This window comes from Narcine bancroftii, chromosome 3 (assembly GCF_036971445.1).
Source record: "Narcine bancroftii isolate sNarBan1 chromosome 3, sNarBan1.hap1, whole genome shotgun sequence".
NCBI classification, from domain to species: Eukaryota; Metazoa; Chordata; class Chondrichthyes; order Torpediniformes; family Narcinidae; genus Narcine; species Narcine bancroftii.
In genome coordinates, this window is record NC_091471.1 from 301,277,313 (window position 1) to 301,295,633 (window position 18,321).

Consider the following 18,321-nt stretch of genomic DNA (forward strand, 5'->3'; position numbering starts at 1 on the left):
TATCATACCTTCCATTTCACAATCTTTTCAACGTTAAATTCTCTCCCATTCTACTTTCTCAGCACACAGTCACTGTTTTATAATCATACAATTAGTTGGGCAAGTGTATTGATAATCATTATGAAGTAGTTACACAGGGAAGGTTCAGTGCAGAGCTTCCTGAATTATTTAACAGTTCACTCTTTCACTACAGATGTTCCTGATTTGACGACAAGTAAAAAGATCAGTGAAAAATTGGATGTAAGTAATCTCTATATATAGATATTTCAAATACTGAATTACACCTATGGGCATTTGAGCAAAATAGATAATAATAGAGAATGTAGAATTAGCTCCATAATCATTCCTTGGTCTCTCCCACTGCTCTTTTCTAACTATCAGAGCTTCCATCCATTTTTAGAAGACGCATGTGCTTGAAGTCACAAACTTCCAGATTCAAGGACAGTTTCTTTCCTACCGTTCAGATTCTTAACTGATCTTTTATAGGCAAAAGATAATGCTCTTGCACTGTTTTTAACTGTACTTTTCTCTATACTCTGCACTTTTTGTTTTACTGTAACATACCGTTGTTTATTTGTTCGTTCTTGCACTACATGCTCATGAGTTGACTTGCCTGGATTGCATGCTAAAAGAAGCTTTTTACTGTCTCAGTACATGTGATAATGAACAATTTAATTTGCCTGATGCACACCAGATGCCAGAGATAGTTTGCTGATGTGAATATCACACCAAAGAACCTTGTTCAATTTTACGTCTTCTGCATTTCCACTCAGCCTGAACTGCTCTGCGCAAAATTGGAATTTCATTACAAAAGTTCAGCTAAAAACAGCGGAAGACCATCAATCTTTACCAATGAGAGGTGTATTTAGGGGTCTGAGAACAGCAAGAATGAAACTATCCTTGAATGTGGAGGTTCATGTTTTTAAGTTCGTGCATCTTCTGCCTGAGAGAGGGTGGGTGAAGACTGTGTGACCAGAGTGGGGTGGGACCTTTAATATGTCATCAGCTTTCCTGCTAGATCCTGGTCGAGGTGGTGCAGACAGTTGATGGAGGGAAGGTTGGTTTGTGTGGTGGCCTGAGATGTGTTCACAACTGTTCTAACTAGTATTTAACATTTATTAATAAAACACACATATTCCTATGTAAAGAGTAATGTTAATAAAGGTCTACAAGATTATGAGAGGCATTGATGAAGGAAAAATAGAGGGTTAAGAGATAGGGAAGATATAGTTTTTTCTTGTTAGGTACATACAGGTTGAAAAACTATCGTGGGATGAAGGGCCTGTAATGTGCTATAAGGTTCTGTGTTTAATCTCTTACATTTAAAAAGTGTAAATTAACTTTAGCTGAATTTGTTGGATCAGCTAATTAATGTACATTCTCTTTTTTTTACTTTTCACTCAAATCAAAAGATGAAAGTACAAACCCAATTGTTTTTTGTCTACTATCAGGCGTTCGAGTTTAAATTATATAATTTATCATTTTAATTATAAAAATTAGACGTGGAGCAAGTTGGAATCTCTTAAAAATGTAATAGAAATATATAGATTCACAAGTGCAATGAAGCTACCAGTGAAAAGTTATTTTGTTGGATCAAAAGCCATTCCAAAACAGTAATATTTAAATCATGTGTTTAACATGCTAAGGCTTTTCAAACAAACTGTGGTGCAGTCATACAATGGATGAGAGATTTTAAGGAATGTCTTCAAGGAGGAAATAGAGGCAGGAAGATTTAGGGCTTATCTAATCAAAGCCATGTTTACCATTGATGGAGCACTTATAGTAAGGAATGGGAGGAGTGCCAATTTCTCAGTGGATTACAATTCGCACATTCCCTCATTTTGGGGGGAAATGAATCAATATTGCATCTGCTGCATTAGCAAAGGAGAAAAGTGCAAGTGTTGTGAACAAGAGCACTGTCCTTGGTTATTCAGTACACACAGCATATTGTTCTCGACTATTATAGTTGACTAATCAGCCCAGTCTGCATGTTCAAGGCTCTTAACCCTTCTTAAATTCTCTGAAATTCATACTTTCCTCCCCAATTTGACAATGCCATCACTGATTACAGAGTATAATACATTATGGAAACAGGCCCTTCTGCTCACATTCTTCATGCTGACCAAAGGGCCTACTAAGATAGTCCTATTTACCTGCATATGGTCCATCTCCCTCTCAATCTTTCCTACAATGTACCTATCTAATTATCTTTTAAGCATTACACTTGTACCCACCTCTTGCCTTGGTAGCTCATCCCATGTGCCCTCCACATTTTATGTGAAAATTTACCCCTCAAATCCCCTTTAACTTCTCCCTAAATCAAGAACAATAACTGTAGCTCACCAATCTGTTGTCCCTCTTCCCCTCCCCGTTCTCTCTGATATAAGAACTACTGACAATTTGTACATATCATAAATAAACCTTGTTTCTTTATTCACTCAAGGTGTTTAGGGTGAGCCAGCATTTCATTCTCCATCCCTAATTTCCCTTGAGAAGGTGGTGCAGAGCTGCCTTCTTGAACTTCAATCCTTGGGGTGTGGCTACACCTCAAGTTCAAGTTTATTACCACCTGACTTATGAAACAACATTCCTCAGGAACACCATGAACAAACATACACACACAATACACAGCACGTAAAAAAAGATATAATTTTTTAACCATATATCTTCTTTCTTCTTCTTCTTTGGCTTGGCTTCGCGGACGAAGATTTATGGAGGGGGTAAATAGACCATGTCAGCTGCAGACTCGATTGTGGCTGACAAGTCCGATGCGGGACAGGCAGACACGGTTGCAGGGGAAAATTGGTGGGTTGGGGTTGGGTGTTAGGTTTTTCCTCCTTTGTCTTATATATCAATACATAGTAAAACCCCCTAGTATCTGGCACTAATGGGAATTAGTAGATGCTGGATAAGTGAATATTCTCTTTGTTTGAGTTTGCACTTGTGTGATTGGCATGCCAATTTTAAACTTCTGTATTTTTACCTATTTATCCTCCATGACTATTTTGCCAGTTGCTTGAGGCTGCCGGTTGCTTGAACTCAGGGGCTTTACTCGATTTTGGAATGATTTCCTCAGTTACAGGATACAGTTCAATCTCACAGCCTATGGAAAGAAGCTATTTCTCAGGCTGGCAGGTTGGATTTTAATGCTCCTAAATTGCCTCCTTCCATAGTGGTGGTGGGGTGGGGGGGGTGGGGGGGGGGGAAAGTGAGGCGGGGGGCGGTAGTTGCAGCAATTTGACCCAACGGCGGTGAAGGAACAGCAATATTTTTCCATGACAGAATGGTGTGTGTGGCTTGGAGACCAATTTCTAGTGATGGTGTTCCCAGAGTTTTGCTGCCTTTGACCTTCTCGCTGGTAGAGGTGGTGGATTTGGAAGGTACTGTCCAAGGAGTCTTGGTGAGTTGCCGCAATGCCTTCAGTAGACAGGATAAACTGCCCCAACTGGAGTGAGTGAAAGGATATGGATGGGGTGCCTATCAAGACGACAGCTGTGCCCCATGGGCCTCATTTTATAAATGAGTGTTTCATTTTCCTGCATTTTCAGGACACAGAGAAGGAAAAAGATGAACTACAGATTGAGGAGATAAAGGCAGAAGAATCTAAAGGCTCAAGGCTCAGACAAAAGGTCTGGCAGAAGTCAAGTACTGAAGTGCCAAAGGAGAAAAAACCCAGCAGCAAGAAAACTGAGGAAGGTAAAGAGGCATCATCAAATGATTCGCAGTTAAGACAGAAGTGAAAAATTGTTGCATAAAAATGATTACAAGCAAACATGATACAGAAATTTGCTTGAATTGTGCCAGTCAAGGCTCAAAATGTCGGTTATATATCTTTACCTCCTACGGACGCTGCGAGACCTACTGAGTTTCTCCAGGAGTTCCTCCTGCAAAATGGAGGGGAGCAGATGCATGAATAAAATGGTCCACCATTTTATTAAGGAGGCTGCCTGCATTTTACTCATACTTCGGTCTCAGGCCCGAAGCGTTAGTTATGTATCTTTATTTTTGCTACATAAAGAACGCTGCATGACTTCATGAGTTTCTCTAGCATTTTTGTGTCAACTAAGAGTGAACTAGCCTCTGTTATAATTTTCCTTTTGTATAAATAAAGGATTCTGTGTAGTCAAAACATCTATTTAACAGATTAGGGACTAGATACTTTCATTATATTTCTTCATTTTGTTATCCAAAAATAGACTTTATTTACAATAAATTATTTACAAAAAAGAAAACTATTCAAAGAAGAAAGGGGTATCGGTGCCACAAGACTCGCACCACCAGGTCCACCATCAGACACCTCCACCACAAACTTAGTCAGGGACTCATTTATTGATTTTCTTTTTGTTCTCTATGTATTGCTCAGTCAGTTTGTTTATATTCATTATCTATGTATAGTTCTTTATTTGTTTACATGTTTACGCTGTGTACAGGAAAAAGGAATCTCAGGGTTGTATGTGATGTCATGTATGTACTCTGACAATAAATCTGAAATCTAATGTCTGTCATATCTATACATTCTCATCAATGTGCATTGTTACATTTGTTCTTTTAATGCCCCATTACCACCTCTGTGGTACTTTGTCACTTCTCCCCCCCCCCCACTCTGTTATTTGAGGAACTTCCCCTTGGTCTCAATGCCTGGTAATGGGAGGACAATAGACCATGGTCCTTCCCCACAGCACCTTTGTGTTGGCCGCACCAAGCCTCAGTCCATCCCTCTGCACATACTCCTGCAGCCTGGAATGTGCAAGTCGGCAGCATTCCCTCACCAACAAACAGTATGCTGAATGACCAACAGGTTTCGGGCAGGCCAAAGTGCATCTTTCACCGAGTTTATGGTCTTTCAGCAGTTCTGGATGTCTGCCTCTATTACTAAGGAACAGCACTTAGATCTGAAAGGCTGCAACTGGGGATGAACCATGACAAGGACCCTTGCATCTTTCTCCATACACTCCTGACGAATCTACATTCAGCAAAGTTGTGGGTGACTATCTCCATTCCACTGCCGTCATTTCGGGGGCATCTTGCATTGTGAGTGATGTTCAGGTCATACTGTAAGGATCTAACTGGGAGGACTCCTCTCATCGCCAGCCAGGCCAAGCCCTGCTGCTTGTTTGTGAGCCCTGGTGATGAGGCATTCTGCTAGATGACCTGGGTGATCTGCTCATGGAACCACCCTACTGGGTTCATCAAGTCCTTGTCTCTCAGTTTCTGCAGGACATTCTGAGCTGACCTATTTCTCCTTTTACAGATGCAGCTTGACCCATTGATGATCTTCAGTCTGCTCCTTTGTTCTACCTGTTGAGGACAGACTGCTTTCTTTCCCCATTAACTTCAGGAAATGTGTACATCTGTCACCACCATCCAGCCCAGTGGCATAGCTAGTGGAGTTTGTGCTTCATGGCTCCGGGGATCCAGGTTCGGTCCTGACCTGTCTCTGCGGAGTTTACACGTCCTCCATGTGACCGCGTGGGTTTCCACCAGCTGCTCCTACTTCCTCCCTCATCGCAAAGCTGTGTGTCGGTTGGTAGGTTTATTGGCTGCTCTAAGAGGCATCTTTAAAAGATGGTGCCTCAAGAAAACAGCTTCTAACACAAATGCAAATGCAACCCGATGTAACAGCATTCTCCAGTCCTTGGTGCAAAAACATGCAGGCACAAAGCCAGACATAACACACATACAGACAGCAATACATATAAAGGACAAGTATTCATATCTACAAATAACTAAATAAATATTATTTAGTGTGACCATTTTCACTGCCTATGTGAAGAACCTGTTTCTTAGCCTGATGGTGCTGGCTCTGATATTCCTGTATCTCTTTGCTGACGGGAGCAGCTAAAAGGACCCTCACCATCCAGACCATGCCCTGCTCTCATTGCTTCCATCAGAAAGTAGGTACAGGAGCCTGAAGACACACCCTCAGCATTACAATAACACCTTCTTTCCCTCCGCCATCAGATTTCTGAACAGGCCATGGATACTACCTCACCTTTTCTCTTTTTTTGGCACAGTTCCTCCGCCATCAGATTTCTGAACAGGCCATGGATACTACCTCACCTTTTCTCTTTTTTTGGCACAGTTCCTCCGCCATCAGATTTCTGAACAGGCAATGGATACTACCTCACCTTTTCTCTTTTTTTGGCACCAGTTATTTTTTTTTAAATCTTATGTTAACAAAATTGTAATTTATAGTAATTTTGCACCTCATTCTGCACAATACTGCTGCAAACAACAAATTTCACAACAATAATTTTGAATCTAAATTGCCCCTTGTGAATAGTTGAGTGGCATAATCTAGGGTCGACGCAATGGGAATTTAAGAGAATAAAATGGGATTAGGGTAGAGATAACGCAAATGAAAACTTAACGATTGATGTGGATTCAATGGGCCTAAGTAAAGACACAGAAATGCTGGAGGAACTCAGCCAGTCTTACAGTGCCCATAGAAGGTAAAGATATATAACTGACGTTTCAGGCCTGAGCCCTTTTTCAAGTGTCTGCAGACTTTTGTGTCTCACTTCAGTGGGCCAAAGATTCACGGTGTGTGCCTCTACACCCATTTTTGAAGTAATTTGAAAAACATAGTGGTGATTTTTTTTTAAAAACAATGGGGGAACAAAATATTTTTTCCATGTTTTCTTTCACAGTGAAATCGCAAAAAGTGGCTGTTGAAAAAATTCAGGTGAAGCAGGTTGGTGAAGAGGATCCTTGGGCCCAAATCACCTTGAATAGGTGCATCGTTGCTGCTGCAGTCGTCGTGGTTTTCAGCATGGGAGTCCAGATGATTGTGGGTAAGCACTGCTGCTGAATGATATCTTCACATACTTGAATCTCTATTTGAAGCTGAACAAAGTGCGACCTGGTGGTAAAGGCTGGAAAGTAATTTACAATGCACTGGAGCAGCAAAGCAAGGAATAATCACTCAGCATTGTGAAAGTCCAATCTAGGTCGGCTATCACAAGGGTATTTCACTACATGAAGAGTGACCAACAGTCGAGTTAACAAATGAGCTGCGAAAGAATTCAATGGGTCAGGCAGCATCCATGGACGGAAATGGTCAGTCAGCGTTTCAGGTCAGAACCCTTTATCGACTAAAGTAAAAGGGAGAAATGTTCACATATACAGAGGGAAGGAAGCTGTGGAAGGGCCAAGGGGTAAGAGGTATTGGTTATTTGGTCACAGGTTTGAACATCGCAGGAAGGAATGTTGTTTGTTGTCTATTTTTCTTTGCCCAATGGGTTAAGAATCTACATTGGAGAGTCAGAGTCATTTTTAGTTGAGGCCAGGTAACGATTGCCGAATGGATTTTTCCAACAAACAGTGTAGCAGTTAATTCATCACTATTTCAGGGCCAGCGACCCAGGTTCAAATCTGGCGATGTCTTAAAGAGTTTGTGCGTTCTCCCCAGGTCTGTATGGGTTTCTTCAGGGTTTCACCCATGTTCCATAGACATACAGGGTTGATAGGTTCGTGGGTCACAGCGTGGTCTCATGAACCGGAAGGGCCTCTTACTCCTGTCAATAACTCTTAAACTTAAATTTTCAGTCCAGATTTATTTAATTGAACTTAAATTCCTCAGTCACTGTGAAAAGATTCAACTCATTTCTCCAGGTCAGCAGTTCAATCCTCTTACATTATTAGTCCAGCGACAATTCATGGTGGTAGTTTAAGCAGCCAAGAGTACTGCTTTAAGCCAGGGCATTAATAGATTGAAAATAGAATGGAATCCTCATGGAAGTGAGTAGGCTGAATGATCTGGTCAAATGTGACAGAAAGCTTCCTCCTTAACAAACCTTTCAACTATAATGTCAAGAGAAGAACATGTAAAGATAAATTAATAGTCCAAATGACCATTCTGTGGGCTGTAATAAAAACAAAATGCTGGAAAACTCAGCAGGTCAAACTGTCCTTTATGTATCAAAGGCAGAGATATATAATTGATTTTTCAGGCTTGAGCCCTTCATCAAAAGTTAATGATGAAGGTGTCCACAGAATTTTGTGATTTAATTCTGTGGGCTGAATATTACACCATTATTACAAGTCACTATTTACAATCGGGGTGGCCAACCTTTTAATTTAGACATACAGCATGGTAACAGGCCATTTAAGTCCATGAGTCCATGCCGCCCAATTAACCTACACCCCTGGTATGTACTTGTGGACCGAAATGGCCTGTTTCCGTGCTGTATGTCTAAATTAAAAGGTTGACCACCTGTGATTTATATGGTTGACACAGGACTGTCAACTCATGCAGTTCATTTGCTTGCAGGTTTTTTTGAGGTCGATGATACATCAATGTTGGTGTACTCTGACAGCAGTTTCCTTGATGATACAGACTTGAAATTGGTAAGGAAGTTCCTGGAATACATTACTATTCTGTTTTTAATATAATCTTCAAATATTCTGTAATATCCTGAAGCCTTCCTGGTAAGGTGAATGCTCGTGTCTGAACTTTTGAAACTCAATAACAGGTACAAGCTATGTTTTTAATTGATTGACCTATTTATATTTATAATTAAAAAATCCCTAATGTGTGGAAAAAAGTCCTTTTTCACTTTCTTATATATGTTTAAACCAAAAAATTAAATTGTAACAACCAATAATATTGTGTCATTAATTGGAACTAAATTATATTTCAGCATATATATACCAACAAAAAAAGTATAAATTAAAATACCACATAAGAGAGAGAAAAAAAAAGTGATAAATAAATATTCACAGTTGCAGTTAGTACAGTGGTTCTCAGCCTTTTTCTTTCCACTCACATAACCACTTTAGGTAATCCCCATGCCATCAGTGCTCTGTGATTAGTAAGGGATTGCTTAAGATGGTTGGTGGGTGGGAAGGGAAGGTTGAGAATCACTGCTGCAGATCCAATTGTTACTGGAATATTTTGCTTGAGAAAAATTGTCATTGACCCATTTCCTTTGGAGTTACGAAACCATGCACATAATGAGCCAGTTAAGTACAATTAAAACAGTGGTTTTCAAACCTTTTTCTTTCCAAGAACATATGATGTTGCAAGCAGATTGTTGGTCTTCCTGGAGTTGTTTATAGTTAGGGAAGTTTAGGGATGTTGAAAAGTCCTCACTGGAGAAGGTACGGAACTTCAAATTTCTAGTTGTCAACATCTCTGAAAGTTTGTCCTGGGACCTCCATATCAATGCAATCACGAAGAAGGCTCGCTAGCAGCTATACTTCATGAGGAGTTTAAAGAGATTTGTTATTGTCACCAAAAACATTTGCAAATTTCTACAGGGATACCATGGAGAGAGCATTCTGACTGGTTGCATCACTGTCTGGTACGAAGGTGCCAATGCACAGGACAGAAGAAGACTACAGAGAGTTGTGAACTCGGTCAGCACCAGCATGGGCATAAGTCTTCACTCCATCGAGGATATCTACAAGAGGCAGTAGATCTCAAGAAAGCAGCCTCTATTGTCAAGGACCCTCACCACCCAGGCCATGCCATCTTCGCACTGCTACCATTAGGAAGGAGGTACAGGAGCCTGAAGAGGAGCACGCAGCAGCACAAGGACAGCTTCTTCCTCTCAGCCATCAGATTTTGGAATGGACAATGGACCTCAGACACTACCTCACTTTCTCTTTTTTGCACTTATCTATTTATTTTAAAAATGTTATTTATGGCGTTATTTGCCCCTATAACGCTGCACCAAAACAATGAATTTCATGACATGTTCATGACAATGATTCTGATAGCTGTTGGGGAAAAAAATCTGTTCTTGAACCTAGAGGTACTGATCTTCAAGTTTCTGTACCTTCTGCCCCGAAGGAAGCAGTGAGAAGAGGTTGTGACCAGAGATATGGGGGTTCTTTATGATGTTGGCTGCCATCTTGAGGCAGGGCCTCATGTAGACCATAATACTTGTATTATGGTCAGTTTTTCGATAGCAAACCTTCGCAAACCAGCAACAAGATAATGACCGGATAACCTGCATTGAGCAGAAATCCAGATTGCTCCAAAGTATATACTAACATAGACATATATTTTGTTTCACTAGGCAGAAAGGACTATACTTGAGGATCAGGAACTGATTTCAAATGCTGAGGAAGCCATCAGTGAACTCCCCCCTGAACCTCCTGCCAAGGTTGAGATTAAAACTGCAGGTGTCACCCTGAAGGGAAAGACAGGTGGCTGCAAAGTCGAGGTGGCCGGTAAAAAACAAACCTCTGCACACATTAAAGAGATCAAAAGCACCAAAAGTAATTACAAGCCAAGAGATAGAGACTCGGAATCCAGGTCCAGTAAGGACAGGAAAGAACACAAGATCGAAGTTGAAAAGAAAGATGATAAGCACTTCAAGGATCAAAAGGAGGTTAAGCACAGGGGCCACCTCGATCAGCACTTCAAAGAAGAAGGCAAAATGCTTTCCAAAGGCAAAGAAGAGGGACGAGATAAGGGGAGTAAATTTAATCAGCACCTTTTTCCCAAACGACAGGAGAAAAATGTGAAACAAGGAACTTGCAGCAAACAACATGGCCATTCTAAAGACTTTGAAAAGCACAAGTATTTCTTCAAGCAAAACAACAAAAAATACGACTACAAAGTTCACAAGGAGTACAATAAGTACAGAGCAGGCAAGCACACTAAACACTACGGAATTGAAAAAATATTTAAGAAGAGTGGCGTGGGAAAACAATTTGCTAAAAATAAATTCAAAGAAAATAGAAAACTGGAATAATTAGGTTCGTCAAGTTACATGCAGGCATTATGAGCCACAGTGGAAATGCTCATTTAAATCAGTGAAGTATAACATTTCTAAATCAAAGTACAGTTATTATTGCAACAAATAACAGGCCTAAAGTTCCTTGCTGAAGTGTGAAGTTAAACTGTTTTTAATATAAAAGGCTGCCATGAAGATGTTTTTTGTCATTTGGGAAAGGAGCCTTCAGAGATTTAGAGACACTAATTCAGTAATCCTTCTTGTGGAACAAGGAACGAAGGTGGCGGGAAATGTTTGAAATTCCTGTTTGCTAAACTACAACTATAGTATATTACATTATACTATGTGTTTTTGTCTTCTCGTGTTTTATTGGTGGATTAAACAAAGTGAATATTATGAATAATGCCTTATTTCTTTCCCTTTTAGAGTAGGTCTTCTCATAGATTAAGCTCACAGTGTAGCAAGACTAATCGTAGAATTGTGCACCAATCAGAAAGTTATCCAGCATGGAAACAGGCCCTTCGGCTTAACTTGTCTCATTTGGCCATGTCCCTCTAAACCTCTCCTTCCCATGTACAATAAAATCCCCATTCAATCAACTAGTACTCAAACAACCAGAAAATTTAAAAAAATTGAGGAAATAAATAAATAAAAACAATTTCAGATAAATAAGACTGGGCGGATGGACCCCTTGTAGGAGCACTGAGACTTAATTGGGCACGCGCAGGTTTGCCCCACTGAATGGGCAGTGCCCCTCAACGTGCACACAATCTTTTTCCTGTCACCACTTGCGTGGAGGTGAGTCAGATTGTCAGCGCAAGGAAGGTGCGCCGAGGGCCTGACCAGGACACGTGTGCAGCTGAGACAGGTTGTCAACAGGAGGAAGGTGGTAGAGTGCGCTTAGGGCTTGATCAGGACACCTGAGTTGGAGCTGACAGGAAGGGGATAGGATATAAAAGGGGAGGGGGAAGATGGCAGCAGTGCTGAGACTTCGCTGGCAAGGTTCAGATTTTAGACCCAGTTTGTAAGATTTCCCTGATTTTGAGGCAACATTTTTAACTTTCGAGAGTTGTTCAATACATGGGCATATATGGTAGGTAAAAAATATACAATTTAAAATCGGTGCAGGTTAATTATGATGGCAGCACGGTTCGCATAGTGGCTAGTGCAATACTAACAGCGCCAACGACTGGGGTTCATATTCAAAGTTCGTAGAAGGGGAGAAGTTTAGGGGAATATGAGGGGGAATATTTTTTCACGCAGAGGGTGGTGGGGCTGTGGAATGAACATCTGGCAGAGGTGGTAGAAGCAAGATTGATGTTAATATTCAAGGAAAAGGTGGATAGGTATATGGATGGGAGAGGTGTGGAGGGTTATGGGCTGAATGTGGGTCAGTGGGACTAGGTGGGAGAAGATGTTCGGCATGGACTAGTAAGGCCGAACTGGCCTGTTTCTGTGGAGTAAATGGTTATATAGTTATATGGTTACATATTAAAGATGACAATATGGAATTTTTTTCAAGTTACTTTACATTTTGCACTGTATTTTGTGTTTTAAACAGTGCATTCTTAATGCAGGTGTATTAGTTAGGTATCCAAAGAATGAGTCTCAGTCAAACGGAAAATTTGCATATCTGGCATCCGCGATTCCCTTAAGTACCCAATAATGGAGATTTTACTTTACCTGTCTAAATTGTACCTATATCACTACCTCTGGCAGTTTATTCCAGATACCCACCAGCCTCGGGTTCCTTTTAAATCTGTTCCCCCCGCACCCCCCACCCTCACCTTAAATCTGTGCTCTCTCGCTATTGATTCCCCTATCCTGGGAACTAGACTATTTACTTGTATCTATGTCCCTCATGACTTTATAAACATCTGTAAGCCTCCTCCACTCCAAGGAGAAAAGTCCCTGCCTCTCCAGCTGCTTGATAAAATTCAAGCTGACCAGTCCCAGCAATTTTCTTATGAACCCTTTGTGCCCTTTCCATCTTAATGATGCATTTCCTTGAGCTGGGTGACAAATAGTCACACAATACTCTGTGTGTACTCACCAACATCTTGCACATGATCCTGCTCCTGTACCCATACCTAGACCAATGAAGAGAAGTGTGCCAGACACCTTCTTTACCATTCCTGTCTATCTGTGTCATGGAACCACGAGCCTGTAGTCACAATGTCTGCTCCACAACACTCCCTAGGGCCCCCACCATTAACCGCGTAAATTCTGCTGTGGTTTAACCTTCCTAAGTACCTGTCTCTCACTTGCCCGAGTTCAATTCTAGCAGTTGGTCAAAATTGCTGCATGTTTCTTCATGTCTTACATCCCTGGGAAAAAGTTAGGAATAAAATGATTGAGTGATTGTCACTGGAACAGCTCAGTTCAGGCCCTTCTGCCCAATATATTGTGCAGTCTGGTACATGGAACATGGAAAGTAGCATGGAGGTTAAGGGCTGTACTAGTAGCCACAGGCATGAACTAACAAATTTGAATTCCAACCCGCCCCCATGACAGATGAGAAATTTAAATTCTGGTTATTAAATAATTTGGAATTAAAAAATGAGTATCAGTAATGGCTAGCTTGACGATATGTATTGTAAAAATACATCTGGTTCACCAACACCCTTCCAGAAAGGAAATCTGCCAAATGGCCTGGTTCTGACCTATAATTATTTACACATCCATTGGTTCGGTTTGAACTTGACTGACCCCGAACAAGTCCTGTAAACCACTCAGTTCAAAGACAATGAAGGATAAATAGTAAATGCTGGCCTATCCAATAATGCCCACACATTCCAGAAACAAATTAAAAAAAGATAATCACCTTGTGCTCTGAAAGGTTTCTATAACTTCATTCCTGATTTCACTCTCTTCCATAAATTCAGTATGACAACAGAAGGCACTTGAAAATTCTTGTCAGGGAAAGCTAGAAAGAATGATCCTCTGCAACAACATATGAACATCAATATTGCTGACACATCAAGGAAATCAAAGATTTGGGGTTATAATGTTTGCTTGCAACAACTCTTATATTTCCTTATGTCAGTGATACATCCCTTCCATAGCCTCAGCTGCCACATGAGGTGAGCCTTTCCAGAATGCACTGGAGAACCATTAATGACAATGAAGGAGTAAGAGATCTCACTGGCCATCTTTTTAGAGGGGAACGGATCTTCAATGAAGTACTATATATACTTGTGTAAGAGTGGAGTTTTGGGGATCAATTTTTCAAGTCACTTTGGGAGGTCGACTTTTATACTTTTGACTGCGGTAAATGCCCGAGTCTTTCAGGGCATCAGGAGCTCCAATGGCTGGGGCCGGGTGGTAAATTTGTATTTGCTGCGTCTGGAGCTCTGGTGGACCGGCGGCCAAGGCAAGGGCTCACAGTCGGGGCATCAGGAGTTGGGATGTGCAGGCAGCCGGGGCCAAAAATAAGGGGGTTGACTTCTACACGTGATCGACTATTACACAAGAATATATGGCATGAAAAAAGAAACAGAGATAGCATTGACCACCTCATGTAGATTTAAAGACCTTCACCCCAAAACATTAAATGTGCTTTTCTTTCCACGAATGCTGACCTGCACCTTCTGAATATTCACGTCTTTTTCTGTTTAATGTCAGAGTTCCAGCATCAGCTGAATTTTGGCAACATGTTAGGGCTGATCATCAGATGCTTTGTAAGAGCTGCTTCTAGACTTGTGCAAGGAGGCATTTGGGAGGAGAGTTTTAGCTCACTTGCCAAGAGAATATACCTGTTGTTTAGGGATCAATAAACATTGGTTGGAGTTTCAGAAGTAGATGATCGGGAATGGGGGAAGTCATAAGATAAAGTAAATAAAAACGCAATGCTGGAGAAACTCAGCAGGTCAAACAATGGACTTTATATAGCAAAGACAGAGATACCTAACCAACGTTTCAGGTTTGAGACCTTCATCAAGGTATGAGCAAAATGTAGACAGGTGCTTGAGTTGATGAAGGCCTTAAACCCAAAACGTTGGTTAGGTATCTTTATCTTCATTATATAAAGTACACTGTTTAACCTGCTGAGTTCATTCAGCGTTGTGTTTTTACTTCAACCACAGAGTCTGCAAACATTTATGTTTTACCGAAGATGATGCAAGTCTGTTCGAATATCCTCTCTCTAATCTCACTCCCGTTGTCCCAGGAGTATATCAGGATATTTGGCCACATGTCGATTTGAAGGGATCCTAGCTATTGTGATCTTCTGGCTTCTGAGAAACAGTACGGAGGTTGTTGGAGACTGGCAGAGATGGTGTGGGTTGGGTGGGTGGGAGGGGGGGGAGAGGTCTTTACAACAGGCGGAGATTTGGCCTTGGTGGTGTGTGGAGAAACACCATTATTGTGAGTTTCCAGTTAAAAGTCCTGGGGAAATTCCTGATTCATTTCATGGATGTGGTGCTCTCGCACTTTACAAAAGAAATGGCATAATCTTCCATTTAAAATTAAGACTTTGTTCATGCATTGCTGGGTAAGATGTTTCGTTTTATTAGCTGATACCCCAGTGTGGACTTAGTAATGCCTTCTTCTGTCAACCTGTTTATAAAACATTTTAGATTCAGCTCACAGAAGAGCGGATGACAGTCGAGCTGAGGATGGGAAAGGGAAAGGATACAAGGCTGACAGAAATAGAGAATGTTCAGGCATTGTGGCGCTACATGAAGCACCAGGTAGAAGTGGACAGAGATAGACAAGAGAACCAGGCTTTAATCCTTACCTCTGGTGCTGTCTGTATGGAGTTTGCATGTCTTCCCTGCAACTGTGTGGTTTCCCCCGGTGCTCTGGTTTTCTCCTAAATCTCATGGGTCACAGGTTAACTCCCAAATGCCTGGGTAGAATCTGGAGGAGTTATGGGAATGTAAGAACAATGAAATGGGTTAGGGAACCATTCATCACAGACCCAGCCAGTGGGAAGTCTGTGGCTGAACTCTATCCTTCTCAGTGCAGCGGGGAATAATAATATTTTGGAGGAAGACCACCTTCCTCAGTCTCTCGCCCTCTCTCCCTATCTTTCTGCTTTCTTCCAGCCCCCACCCTCTTCTAGCTGAGGTACCCTGCTCCCCCCCACCATCTTTTTATTCAGATGTTTGCCTGATTTTTGCCACACCTGATGAAAGCCTCTGCCTTTTACTTCCATTGGATTCCACATGACCTGCTGAGCTCATCCAGCGCTTTCGTGGACTGCACTGGACCCCAGTACTTGCAGATCTTCTTGAATTCAGTATGAACAAGTTGGGCCAAAAGATGTGTTTCAGTAAAACTTTATGACTAATTAAGGCACTTTTGGGTTGCACACAGAAAAGCAGGACCATATTCAAGAACTCATCCTTAGACTTGAATGAATATGCAATGTGTCAAGACCTGCGTGGACGAGTGTGTACCCACATGTACACACTGGGTGTTCACAAACAGAAGCTCTAGAGGAATCAGAAGGTTTGCAACCTTCCAGGGATAAGATCTCTATTGGTATGAGCTGCAGAATTCTATCTTTGGAAGCGTATACAGACCATTACAGCCTTCAAAACAAGGGCAGACACCACTGATGGCTGTGATGCTTCAATACCCAGAGCTGAACACTTTCTATGTCTGTTTTGAGATGGAAAACCCACCAGTACCAACTAGAATCCCTGTAAAAGCTGAGGGCCCTGTGATATCTGTCCTTGAGGCCAACATCAAAACATCATTCAAGAGGGTGAACCCTCACAGGGCGTCAGGCCCTATCGGTGTACCTGCTCCAACCAACTAATCGGAGTGTTCACGGACATTTTTAACCTCTCATTGCTGAAGTCAGAGGCTCTCACCTGCTTCAAAAGGGCACCAATCATCCTGGTGCATAAGAAGAGCAGGGTGAGCTGCCTCGATGACTATCACCCAGCACCACTAACTTCTACCGAGATAAAGTACTTTGAGAGGTTGGTCACAGCCAGAATTAGCGTGTACCTAAGCAAAGGCCTGGACCCACTGCAATTTGCCTATTGTCACAATTGCTCCACAGCAGATGCAATATCGCTGGCTCTTCACTCAGCTCTGGATCACCTTGAAAACAGCAACTCATACATACGCCTTTTCATCGACTACAGTTCAGCTTTCAACCCAACATTATTCCCTCAGTGCTGGTCAAGAAACTACAAACCCTGGGCCTCCGTACCCCCCTCTGCAAATGGATCCTTGACTTCCTCATCGAAGGTCACAGTCAGTATGAATTAGAAACAACATCTTCTCCTTCTGACTATCAACACAGATGCACCTCAAGGATGTATATTTAACTCAGTATACACCTATGACTGTGTGGCCAGGTACAATTCCAATCCTACCTACAAATTTGCCGTTGTCAGCAGAATTATAAACAGCAATGAGGAAGCGTACAGGAGGGAGATAGATCAGTGGTGTCGCGCCAACAAATGCGCTCAGTGTTAGCAAAACCAAGGACATGATTATTGACTTCAGGAGGGAATCAGAACGCAAACTTGTCCTCATCGAGGGACAACAGTGGAGAGGGTCAATAATTTCAAATTCCTGGGTGTCAACATCTCCGAGGATCTGTCCTGGAGCCCCCATGTTGATGCAATCACGGAGAAGGCTCGCCAACAGCTATACTTTGTGAGGTGTCTGAGGAGATTTGGTACGCCACCGAAGATTTTCATGAACTTCTACAAAATGGAGAGCATTCTGGCTAGTTACATCACTGTCTAGTACAGAGGTGCCAACGCTCAGGACAAGAAAAAATTCCAGAGGGTCGTTAACTCGGCCTGCGACATTGCTTCAATCTGTCTTCACTCCGTCGAGGACATCGACAAATGGCAGTCCTTAACCCCAGCACCCAGGCTGAGCCTTTTTCACTCTTCTGCCATCGGGGAAAAGGTGCAGGAGCCCAAAGACAAGCACTCAGCAGCACAAGGACAGATCCTTCCTCGCTACCTTCAGATTCCTGAATGATCAATGAACCAAAGACTCTGCCTTACTTTGAATTTTCATGCACAATTTTTATTTATTGTTGTAAGGTGATTTATATGAATGTTTGTACTGTGATACTGCTGCGAAACAATGAATTTCGTGACTTATTCATAACGAATTCTGACTAACAATAACCGTCACAGTAAGCTAGAGTTTAAAGAAAGAAATGAAGCTATTAAAAAGATACTTTGATAATCATGGGAATTTTAGTCTGCATATAGACTAAAACAAATCAGTTAGATAAAAGAAGACTAGCTGAGTCTATGGAGTGTTCCCAGAATAGTTTCTCAGAAAAGCACATCTGAAAATCAGGCTATATTAGACCCGATATTGTACAAAAATAGAGTTTTAATTAATGAGCTCATAGTGAACTTGCCTTTAGTATGATTGAATTTTACCTTCAGTATGAGAGAGAAGGCTAAAAAAAAAAGGACAATGAGCAAGGATATGAAAGCAGAAGTGGCAAAGCAAACTAGCAAATTGGGTGCAACACGCAAATGTACTGGAGAAACTCAGCGGGTCATGAGGCAGTGTCAGGAGGTAAAGGGTAACCAATGTTTCAGACCTGAGCCCTTCATCAAGGTATGAGCAAAAAAGCAGGCAAATGCCTAAATAAAAAGCAGGGGTAGGGGGGAGGAAGGGCAGGGGAAGGAGCATG

General features: G+C 41.6%; 1 protein-coding gene across 4 annotated transcripts in view; it reads left to right on the forward strand.

Moving 5' to 3' along the window:
- The window catches only part of LOC138758990 (DNA ligase 1), a 45,929-nt gene extending 34,854 nt beyond the window's left edge, over positions 1-11,075 (forward strand). For all 4 annotated transcript variants that reach the window (XM_069928715.1, XM_069928712.1, XM_069928713.1 and 1 more), the window contains exons 3-7: positions 194-240; positions 3,549-3,696; positions 6,651-6,794; positions 8,273-8,349; positions 10,026-11,075. In XM_069928715.1, coding sequence (XP_069784816.1) covers positions 194-240; positions 3,549-3,696; positions 6,651-6,794; positions 8,273-8,349; positions 10,026-10,706 — 1,097 coding nt within the window. In that variant the 3' untranslated portion in view covers positions 10,707-11,075. The remainder of the gene's footprint in view (positions 1-193; positions 241-3,548; positions 3,697-6,650; positions 6,795-8,272; positions 8,350-10,025) is intronic.
- The last annotated feature ends 7,246 nt before the right edge of the window (positions 11,076-18,321 follow it).